Source organism: Pelecanus crispus, chromosome Z (genome assembly GCF_030463565.1).
Source record: "Pelecanus crispus isolate bPelCri1 chromosome Z, bPelCri1.pri, whole genome shotgun sequence".
Taxonomy (NCBI): Eukaryota; Metazoa; Chordata; class Aves; order Pelecaniformes; family Pelecanidae; genus Pelecanus; species Pelecanus crispus.
Genome location: NC_134676.1, coordinates 78,873,348 through 78,885,691, shown reverse-complemented (window position 1 = coordinate 78,885,691; position 12,344 = coordinate 78,873,348). Strand labels below are relative to the sequence as shown.

Below are 12,344 nucleotides of genomic sequence, written 5' to 3'. Positions count from 1 at the left end.
TTGTCAGAGCATAGTCTGAATGCTCCCTTGAGGGCAAAAAGAGTCTCACTAAAAGCACATTTAGCACATATGGGAATTCAGTAATGGCTCATTTATTCTCTTTGAAGACTATGGTCAGAGATCCTTGGATCCAATGCACTGCATCTGTGTGCATTAATAATGGAGTATTACATTCATTGTGCTTCACAATGTGTGGCATAGATAAACATACATGAGTAACCACACCTTAAAGACTAGTTTTCTTCTTCAGCTCTTCCAGTTTAGATAAATGTACTACACACTCTGGAAGGCAATGCTCGTATTGATTGCTGCTATTTGAGTAGCAGACAAACTATTTGTTTAAATGATGCTTTGTCAACTGAAGAACCTGGAAAAAAGTCTTTCGTGAAGGTTAGCAACTGTTTATCACAGGTAAAAAAATTACACTCTTTTCTGCACAAAGTTCTCTATTTTGGATTCAATCACCTGCAATGACGTTATTTCATATTCATCTGACATGCATTATTTTGCAAAAAAAATCCCTAATTTACTAAAAAAATTAGAAAGATTCATCTGTCTCAAAGATCACAAAACCTCATTTTATTCTTTTCCTTATAGCAAAATCAATATGATATTCTATTTCATTTCTTTCCACATTTTTTTTTTTAAAATACAACAAACTTTTTGCCAAGCTTTAAGTATGTGAACACCATTGTCCATTTTCCTAGCAAGATATTTCACCTGGTTATGTTTATAAAGGAAAACCAATTTGGATATCATGTTCCCATTTGGAATTTGGACTTGATAACTGCAAATAAAATAATTAAAACCCATGTCTCTGTTCCCAGCTATACAGTGCTTTGACAGCACACTGGGGATGCCAGCTGCATAGTTTGAATTGCCTCTTTCACCTCATCTTACGATACTCCAACATTATTTAGAGTAAGTCTTTCTTCAGACCATGCCAGAGAAGGCCAAGCTCAGGAGAAAAGCTGAAGCTGAAAAGGAAGCAGGCATGCATGAGGATGAAGAACTGGGAAAACAAAACACAGTCAATGCATGTTTTGTGCTGCTGCTTTGAAAACTACTAGTTGCTGCTTTGAAAACTAGTTGCACCATCAATCTCATCAGCAGAAACAAAACTCTCCTGTCCAGCCACATAACACACACTTTCTTAAGTTCATTGTGCACATAAAATTTGGGAGGTGCTCTACAAAACCCGTGAATTATAAATGCATTAATAATAGAACAAAAAAAAGTCTCTTTATGGTATTCATTCTTACTGATTACACAGCAGTACAGCACAGTCCAGACTCAGCTACATTCTCCCAGCACAGAGGAATATTTCTTTAGAAATTGAAGTACAATAAAGTTAAAAGACATTACTTTATTTATAAAAGATTCACCTAATAATTTAACAACATAATTTTTCATGTTTCTAAACATATTAGAAACTAAATCCAATGCCAGTAGACATTTTGTAATTAAGGAAAAGGGTGGAAACCACTTCAGGAAAGGAATATGGAGTGAGAAAATGACGTACAATCAGGAAGTGGATGTGGGGCATCATATCACAATGCAGCATCTGATGTCTCAAAAGGCAGAAAAGTCAACTTAATGTACCTAGAACTACACCCTGATAGAATCTATTAGTCTCCAGACCTATATTTTGCATCTCTGATATTTCCCATCTGTAAGCATGATTTGAGGATTAAAAACTGTCTTTTCTTTCATCTTCAGGTCCACACATACTTTTCCATTTTTGTAGTTCCTGAGAATCATTTATCTTCCATGCTTCAGCAAAGGACTTCAGCTTTTTTCTGGGGGGAGGGGGGAAAAAAAAAAAAAAATCAGTCAAAATATGGACACATTTTTAAATTAAGTACATCAAACCTTGAAAGCCCTACAGTCATCTGCAAAAATTTTATAAACAGTCAAAAGCAGCTGTTTGCATAGCTCAAAATACTATGTGATCTTTAAACAATCAGTTAACATTTTCCAATATATATATATTCCAGCTCTAGGACAGTCAACAATTTAATTTTATAACTAACTTACAGTACCAGAAGCATTGACAAGATGAAATAAGACACTGAGCAAGAGTAAACCATGAAAGGAAACAAACAGTATTGTAGTTTGCACAGTTTAATTTTCAGCATTCAGTTCCTACAAATTTGCACTGGTAGATTCATAGAGAGAACGCATTTTCAAAATAAATGAGTACACACATCCTTCCTATTTTCTTTTTAATATTTTTTGATTTAAGAAGGACTCATAAGAACTGTGACAAATAACAAGACATTTAAAATGGGTTAACACACATTCCTGACAACAAAAATGTCAAGACTGGACGGAATTACCCAGTGGATTTTCTTAAGTAATATGAAAGTGATTTAAAAAAATAAGACAAGGCAGCTGGCCTGCGGGTATTGTGATGGCACAAGTATACTGCTATGAACAGGTCTGAGTTTGATTCCCAAGACCACAACAATTTTTATTTTCTACCACAGATATACCATACCCATTTTAAAATCTGTTAATGTCTCTTTTGGGGAGAAGGTATAGAAGAATACATTGACATTTAGATCACACCATGGCAATAAGTGAAAATAAACAGCAACATACAAAAGAAAGTATTTCTATAATGAGCTACATGGGAGAACTGGAAAAGTTAAGAATTATGTAATATTTCATAAATTCATAAAAATTTATGCAGTGTGAAATCATCAGACAAATTTGATGTTTTTTTTTATTTTCAATGACTTGCGCTCCAGGTTTATATAGATGCGTGAAGTTCCCTCCAAAGTGCATGCAAGAGGTCTAGAAGGAAGGAATAACCTGATACAGGCCAAACCCAATGAATTAGCAACTGCAGTGTGGTGGATGTCCCCTGTCCCTGACCCCCTACATAGCACTGTCTCTCGTTAAAGGGGGAGGCAGAAGTGTCAAACTTCAGATGGGGTAGTCTGGTCTGGCAGGCAGGGCTGCAGTCTCAAGGTTACCTTTACTCCACCACCTGCTGCCAGAATCAAGGAACAACTCCTCTTCTCGCTCCCACACTTTCCTTCTTCAGGTAGTAACGCCTGTTCACATGTAACATCAGGAAACTGAACTTCCGTGGTATCAATTGGAGAAAGAATTACTTTTCAGTTGGATCAAAATCCTGACCTGGCCTGCTTTGTGGTCATGCAAAAACCAGCCCTGGCACCACAGGGAAAAGGTCAGAGAGCACCCCCTCCAGCAGCAGCCTGCAGGAGATGGGCTTGGGGAAGCCTGCTCCAACTGGTCCCTCCCAGGTACGTGCACTCATGTGGCTCAGGTGGCAGCAGTCCGCAGTGAGGTGTGCCATTCTGGGGCTTCCAGCCTTAGTGGCAAGTCAGGATAAAGGACTCATCACAGCTTTAGATTAAGTATTTATTCTTTTTCACTTTAAGAATACAAGCAAATTACATACCAAAAGCTAAAATACAGATGGTAGCTTACATATTCAAAAGCTGATAAATGGGACACAATTAGGTCCCATAATTAAGATTGCCCAGTCAGCCCTCACTCTACCCCTGTACAGGCACTGTAAATCAGTCTTCTAATGACATCATCGCATACTATTTTTACTGCTCATAAGTTTTGTATGCAATTAACTCTCTTTTTAGCAATGGATACATGCTAGAACTCTATTTGTGCCCTGTCCACATAATATGCTAGCATGATTTTCATAGAACAAACGAAGATAAACCAAAGGGACATATTATATTATCTTGCATCTTAATTCTATTACACAGTAACTCCGGCCTTCTGGCTCATACTCTCACCTTTCTGAACAACAATTTTTTCTTGATTTTAGAACCTTATGTATCCTACAACTAGTAATAGTTGCTAGTAATTTGTTATTTTACTTTTGTCAGTTATGGACTATTATTTCCAATTAACATAAACTACCACATTATTTTCACCATAAACTGTTATGTATCTTCAACAGAATGTTTTTATTTTGCTTTCTTAAAAGGCAATAAAAACTGGTGTTAAGCGCTAAGCACTATTAAGTTTCAAAAGAACTGCTTGCACCTACAAATAATTAGTACTTAACATTTTCTCATATGAAATTATTCTGTCAGGATTAGTTATGGCCATCAGGCAAAGATCTTTACTTATTATATTCCTAAAAGGCTACTTGAATTTTGCTGATAGGACTGCCGCTGAAAATAGTAACAACAAAAAATTCAGTGAAAATGAATATGAATACTATCACATATTTATATCTAAACTATATACATAATGTTACAGGTTTTATAAAGTTGATGCTATTTGATACACATGGGAATTTTCATAACTAGACTAATGCATAATGTACATAAGCCCCTAAGTGAAAACTGGTTATCAGAAAAATATTAAAATCCCCAGACTTTCAGTAAAATTTTGTGTGTTTAGGGGGGGCAATCAAAATACATTGTAAATACTTATTTTTAACTTAAAGCAGAAGAAGAATATCCGAATTTCCTTTTACACTAAACAAATACAATTTCAAGTTCCAAAGTGAGTAATATGCTTTCTAAATGAAATCTATTAATATTTTCACTATCACTGGTGTGAACAGAAGTAGATATTAGAAGATAGTTATATTTTAATTTCATCTTCCTGAAAACAGTGAAAATACATACCTGAAAGAATAAGTTTGCAGTTTTTTCCTAATGTTAGCTCAATGTGCATTTAGTTTTTTCCAAACTTGTTTCAGAGGGCAGCAATTAACTATAATTAAGTTATAGTTATATATATATATATATATATATAACTAAAATATAGTTAACTAATAGCTAACTATAAAATCTGAAGCTTTGATTGAAATGGATAGCGCAATTTCCTAAATATTTTTTTCAAAGTTTTGTTTCAGTGTATCTTCCCTGAAGGGCAGATGGACATTGGAAGTAGCTCTTACTGTTCTTTTTAATGCACATTGTGTGAAATACTTTTTGATTCATAGCTGAAGTTTCATTTGGGGGGGGCGAAATCACAATTGTTCTCACCTTTTCATATTCACTATTCTCTCCAACTCCTTTGATTTGTGAGCTGCCTTCTTCAAGATTTCTTCAGGAATATCTGCCAGTTTGGCAACATTTAGCCCATAACTCCTTGCAGAGACTCCTTTAGTTATTTGATAAAGAAAAGTGATAAATTCAGGATTCTCTTCATCTTCAGATCCTGAAAAAATAAAACCAAAATAAAAACCTCCTCTACTACATTAATAAAATGTAGTAGACCAAAGACTGAAATGGCAAAGACTGTGGTCTCATTATCTTTCATGCTTCCTGCATGATTTATTCCATTGAAGAAATATAAAAGAAAAATGTTTCCTTGAGACCACACATTTTACCTACCCATTGTGAGACTGAAAAAACTCTTTAATATACTTTTACCTGGTGTCTTATTAAGCAGATTGTGTGTGTATGTAAAACTTTGTATGTCAAATTGATTGATTATCCTGTAACTGGGATATTCCATCTCACGTCTGCTAAGCAATGACAGAATAACAGAAGTGTCAGTAATCCTGCAGTCAAGAAGTCTGTAACTACAGTACAACAAAAAGTTTGCTGCCTACCATGAGGCTAGGAGCCATAGAAAATGCTTAGGAAAAAACAAAGCTTAGGATGATAGATCTTCTGCTAGGGATTCTTCCTATTCCATGACAATAAGATGGAAACATAAAGCCATCATTATAAATTTGATGACTCCTTCCTCTTTCTCTTTAGACATCCTTGTTGCATCTCTGCACAATCCAGGCCTTGTGTAAAGAGCAGAAAAACAATGGTGTCATTCACTGCCATTCATTCTTCTGTCTTAAAAATGCAGGGGTTTGGGAACAATGGAAATTTCCATAAATGCTGATGACTCAAGCTGATTTGATCTAAGTGATCCAAGACAAAGACTGGAAAAAAAATGCCATAAAACTTACCTTAAATAAAACAATTAAAATGTTAAGACAACAGGAGCTAAAGATACCGGCAGATGTGTTGTTGCTCACAGGCTGTGGTACACCTGTTGTGCCTTCTATAGCAAAACAGTGAAGAGTACATAGGGCCTGAAGGTTCATGTCAACTAACATTGAAAGTAGAAATGCTGAAGGAGCACAGTGAAACAAAGCATAGAGTTTCATGGACACAACAGTTAAGGAATAGTTAAGTACCGAATGTTGATAACATCTCAATCGTCTGAGAGTATCAGAGGTCAACAGTCCAACTAATGAACTCTGTGAGAAAAGGACATGCTGATGCTCAGGGGAGTGATGCTCTTAACTGGGAACATCAGCATGGCTAGGTAGTGCTCACCTAAACACAACAGTACTTTGAACTATTTGTGCTCAAAGTTAACACATATTTCAGGGATCTCTGCTTCTAATATTAAACAGAATACAAAAGCCTAAGTCTCCCTCCAGCCAAATGATAAATTTTTAAATTAACTCTCTGAAAATAATTTTAAAAGTGATAAGATTATATATTTAAATACACTATTTAGTGGCAAATACTAAAGCACCCTGTCCCGATTAGTTTAAAATATAAGCCGATAATACAATATTAAGAATGAATTAGGCAGAAGGTTACTGGCAAATACCATGTCAATTCTTAAAAAAATTCTACGAATGATTCATGGAACAGGCCATTACTAGGCAAAACAGGAAAACCAGAATAACAGTAGAATTGTCAAGCACCTGATTAAACTTTATACATCAAGAAAAAAAAAAAAAGCAAGCAGTTTGTATGGAGGGAAATGCTACATTGCAAATCGGTTTTAAGTTTGGAAGCCAATGTGAGTAAGATCCAGTGGATAAACCCTATGTGGATTTTCAAAAGGCTTTTGACAAGAGTGCTGCATCAAATGCTCTTCTGAAAACTAAGCAGACACAATCTAAACGGAAAGCCTTCGCATTTGTAAATAATTGGTTAAAAGACAGGAAATGGATGGTAACAGTCAGTTCTCACCATGAAGGGTGATCATCACTGCAGTTAAGACAGAGCTGCTCAACATACTCATTATCAAATAAAAAAAGGGGCTAAGCAGTAAGCTGACAAACTTTACTGAAAGTACTAATTCAGAGCAACAGTTACAGTGCTGTAACTCTTCTGCCTGGTAAGAACAGAACTGAATGGGATTATGATAAGCAATCTACAAAATTAGGCACAGCATAGAAAGGAGGAACAGAGATTATTCCTCTGCCTCTTCTAATTCAAGAACCGGGACCATCAAGTGAAGCTACATGTTGTTTCAAAAGAGTTTCAAAACAACAAGAGGAGGTCCAGAAAACACACCTACCTCTTGAAGCTCCCTAAATAGCAAATGTTTGCAGACAGTGAGATCTTTTAGAGAAAGAGCTGCCATATGTTTGATCCCGAATGCCTCCTCCCTAATCCTTTGTATCTGGCTACTGTGAGAAGCTGGATAGTGTGCTGGGTGAATCTTTTATCTGACCTAGCTCAGTCATCCTTATATTAAATGTGAAAGAGAAATGGTTGTTCAGTTTTCAAGACCCCAAAATGTGTGTATAGGCTGATCTCTAGTGAGTTTGGATGTATCACTTTCATGCTGAGGTTTAAATTACCATAACAATTTTACAATTTCTGCCTATACCTATAGTGCCACATCTCAAATGGATTTATACTGTACCTTTTTGTTCAGCACTTTCCTCCTCATTCACCAAGAAAGCCATGTGGTAATTCCCAACTTTTTCTGGATACGCCTTCTCTAGCTCACAAACTGAGGGATAGTGTGTGACAAACAATGTCAGCGACTCCACCTACAACAATGAAATAAGACGCGTAAGAAGGTTTGGCTTTACATTTTTTTAAACACAGCAGCATAGCACTGGTATCCTTTATCCATATCCCTTTGCTCTGAGTTTATACATGCCACGTTTCTGTAAGGAAATACACACCATGTGAAAGTCAGCCTCCCATAGAACAGGCTGAAAAAGCATTCACAAGCATGCGTCAGACTGAACACTTACATCTCTAATAAAATGTTCAAGTGTAGCATAAGCAATAGCAATTCCATCGTGTGTGCTAGTTCCTCTTCCCAATTCATCCAAAATTACTAATGATCTTGAAGTTGCTTTTCTTATTATCTCAGCAGTATCTGTCAGTTCTTCCATAAAAGTACTTTGGCCTTTGTAAATGTTGTCTGCCGCACCCATTCTGCATTGGGATACAAACCAGTATCAATTTATTAAGTTCAAATAAATGTCAGATAACGCTGAAAAAAAAAAATCATGATAATGAAACCATTTTAATATAAATCTCTTGTTGCTGCTCCAAGCAGAGCAGAAAAACCCAGGCAGAACATTCACCTTCCAGAACAAGCTACTGCTTAGGAGAAAAAGCAACAGCACATGGTGCAGATATGAGGGTACTCTCACAGACTGAATGTGAGGACACGCACACACACACACAAAAATTCCTCATGTTTCACTCAAGTCTTTTAGCAGTGTTTCAGATTCGTGCAACCTCCAGTCCTCAAATTCTACCTCAAATTGCGAAATTGCAGTTTTCATGTCAGAAACCTGTTAGTAATTGACCCTGGTTTTCTCCTGCAGCTTTCCTTACGTATTCAATTAATACACTTTCTACCTGGAAGAAAGAACATTTCCTTCTCCTTACATACTTTTCAATTACATTAATCACATTACCATATCACTTCAGCGATAGGTTATCACTAGCAAGCCACTGTGTAGGGCTGTAAAAATGGATTTGTTCACTCTCATCAGCCAATAATATAGTTACATACAAGCCACACTGATTTACAGAAAACTGACTCGTGGGCTTAGCATATTACATTTTCAAATATAACAGCTGGCCACAACAGTATTTAAAGCCAATCAAAACCTTGAAAGAGAATCACAATATAGCTTTTTTCCCCTCTGTCTTTTGCTGCATCTCTCTCTAATTGCTTCTGTGGCCTACAGAAGCACTAGCAAGATACCACTCATCATTTTATGAAGATCTTATGATTGTCAAGAGTAATTGACTACCAATACCAAAAACTAGCAGGCTGGACCCAAAACTATGATTTCTATAAATTCTCTGGTTCCTGCTCTGGAAATTTGGTATGGTGGCATGCATAAGTTCACAATATGCAAATCTTCAATTATAAATGAACTAATTTTGGTTGGAAGTGGGCATTATGATACAATGAGCAAACTGAGTGGTTTTATTTCATTGGATATGTGCTTACATACACATGCAGTAGGTATACTCCCACATACTCTAGAAGAAAGGTGATTTTGCACATAAGCTAATTAAACTTTACATTAATTTCACTGAATTAAATATATAATTCAGGATATTGAGGCATTGTGAAATTAACATTTTATTAAGCCACTTACTACTGTAATCCTTTTAAATGCTGGGTTAAGAACTATGAACATACTAACTCAACTTCTCCCGGTGCCCCCAACACCCCCCCAGCCCCTTTCCTAGTTTGGTTCAGCCATCATGTACTACTGTAAAATCAAACAATCTCCCTTTATCACAATATTGCACAGATCTACAGAAAACAATATAAATTACATCTATTTTTAACGCTATTGACTACAAATAAGTTCACCAGAACAACAAATACCTTTTATGTCCAATGAATCTCTGGTTCCATAATGGGCAACTTTAACCTTAGTTTCCGAACCCAAGATATTAGTATGATTATCTTGTAATTTTTATTTGATTTTTCAATACAGAGACAGCATCTAACAGGCTGTCTGTTCTGCACCTATGACGATTACACTGAGAGTTCTCAGTTCTATTTTTCTCTTGGATTGCATCATTTCCATAAAGCCCTCAAAATCATTTAGTCATTTTGTATCTAATTTGCATTCACAAAAATAATTTTCAGAACTTCCTTAGTAAATACTCAGGATACAAACAGAAATGAGTATTATCTTTCTCTTGTTAACAACAGCTGCAAAAGAAGCTTTTCTTTTCAGCATCTTAAAACATTCAAACCCGACTCAGGCTTATCTACAGATTAAAAAAAAAAAAGTGTATTTTTAAATGACACAAAAACTCTTAAATGTCATCCTTTGAAAATTGGTAAAATTGTTCTTTCTACCTCTGTCCTTGATATTAGAAGAATCATACTTATTTTTTAAACTTAGGTGATAAGCAATATTATCCCAGAAACAAGTAAGAATAACTATTTTAATGTTGATGATTGCGTTTATAAAAATAACAGTTAATATACAGCAAGGTATTGCTAACTGTATGCTCTGTTATTCCTGATACAATGAAGTTTTTGAGTCAAAACACCTATCGCTTAAACAATTCTTTTTCTTCAAGTTTAAAATAGCTGTAAAATTCAGTTGCTTTAAATTTACATTTTAATGGAGGTTGCCTCCTAAATGTTTTTATCAAAATATTAAACTTTTTCCTATCATATTCAATAGAATCCATATGATTTACCATTGTTAGCAGCTACTCTATAGGTAATACCTGGGATGCTATCCCTCTGAATTGTTAGGGTAAAAATGCTAAAAGAACTGTTACAGATCCTCATCTCAGCCTTAATGCTGCCAGGACTCAAACCATGGGTTTTTTGCTTGCCTTTTTTTTTGTTTTTACACATGGTCCTAATAAAGTCTCCAAGACTCACTTTCTCTGGAAAGCTGCCTACAATGGGATCAGATATTTTTCGAACTTTTATACGTACACAAAACTATTTGATTACATTTTAATGCTGCATTCATCACTATGGTAGATGACAATATAGTGAGGTAATGTGAAGAGGTATGAGTTGTCCCTGTGTGACGCAGACATGTTATGCACGACCTAAATTTTCTTTTCTTCCCTCTCAAATTAAGAAAGAGAGAGAGCGCGGGGGGGAAGTGCCCAGGAAAAAAGGTTACCATAGAATAAGCAAACCACTAGAGCAAGAACAATGCCACCCAACTTCACCAGCTCTGTGTTAAAACACCAGATGCTGGATGTAGTGACACAGTTAATACAAAACCTTCCATCTCTGCTATGGAGTTTCTAATGTCTACGTTCAGAAAGATTACTCCATTCTGCCCACGAGGAGTGTGCAGACATATAATGTGAAGAGTGCCTCTTTAGTGCTGGCAAGAGATCCATCTCTCCTCAGCAAATGCAATTTGGCTGGAAACCACCTGTTACAATGTCGCTTTGACAGCCAACCAAATTTCATAAAATTAAAAGCTCTTCATCTTATAATGTTCAACACATTTTTTATGTAAAGGAAAAAAAAAAATAAAAAAGAAGCATTATCTCTTTTCAGTGCTAGATTTCAAGTGGGAAAGACTCCTGTCTGTAACCTCAGAAAAAACAACAGGGAGGCAATGTTTTCATAAATTAGTTTTTGGAAGGTAAGTTAGACGATATGCAGCAGTAGCTAGCTTTATGTAAACCAGCTAGCACTACATGCTTAACCTGTACGTGACCCCTCAGAGAAAAAGATACAGATCTCCTTATTCCGCAGCAGCATCATTCAAATGGCTGGTTTTTTAACCTGCTCTCCTGAGTCAATACATGCACACAGTACTGACCTACTCCAATGCCAGTGCTTATCATCCTGGGAAGTTATCCTATGATATTTTATCCTACGAGGCTCTATAAATGTTGGGAATTTTTTTAATGATACAAGCTACGATACCACTCAGAAACCACTAAAATTAATCAGCATAACTTTTTTCCTTACATCAAGAATTTTTCTGTACTCAGTATCCATTTAAACTTGCTCTCAACAGACAAAAATTAATATTGCTAAACTGCGTGGCCCTGAAAGTTACCTCAAAGTCTGGTGCTTTCAAGCTTTTGATCAGCTAGAGACATATGAGGGCTTTGACAGCCATCCAAGAAAAATTTGTATGGAAGGAGGAAATTTAAATTGAGGCCACTGAGGTCTTCTTGGAGCTCCTTCTCTCAGCATCCTATTATTACTGCTCTCAAAAAACCAGTGTTCCAGCAAAGGGGATAGACTTGCAGACTTGATGACCAACAGCGGCATAAAACAATAGAATAACACAAGACATTGTTTTGGAGCAGAGCAGAGAGGCCCCCAGAGAACTGCAGCTGCCCAACACTAGCAGTCCAGGGGTGAAAGTGACGACATGTTGGTTAAAACAGAAATTGCCCTAGTATGACAGAAGACAGTGAAAAAAATTAATTTCCCAAGTAGAAAAATGAATCTGAAATCCAGAAGCTTCTAGTTAAGGCTTTTTCCATACTACCCTTCAGAAGAAGTTATCCAACGTGCTGTTAGTTGGTTTGGTTATAAAATTAAGAACACTGTATGGACCTCAGGTGTTTTATTATTCTTTTATGTTAGTGTGAATCCCTCACACTGCTTGTGAAAATGACTGAGCAGCCCAAGAGCTC

At 36.1% G+C, this 12,344-nt stretch overlaps 1 protein-coding gene across 1 annotated transcript in view; it reads right to left on the bottom strand.

The window, feature by feature from the left end:
• Positions 1-1,615: 1,615 nt before the first annotated feature.
• The window catches only part of MSH3 (mutS homolog 3), a 123,369-nt gene continuing 112,640 nt past the window's right edge, over positions 1,616-12,344 (bottom strand). The window contains exons 21-24 of the mRNA XM_075726161.1: positions 7,970-8,156; positions 7,630-7,759; positions 4,998-5,172; positions 1,616-1,799 (exon numbers count right to left, since the gene is read on the bottom strand). Of these exons, the coding sequence (XP_075582276.1) occupies positions 1,691-1,799; positions 4,998-5,172; positions 7,630-7,759; positions 7,970-8,156 (601 nt within the window). The 3' untranslated portion in view covers positions 1,616-1,690. The remainder of the gene's footprint in view (positions 1,800-4,997; positions 5,173-7,629; positions 7,760-7,969; positions 8,157-12,344) is intronic.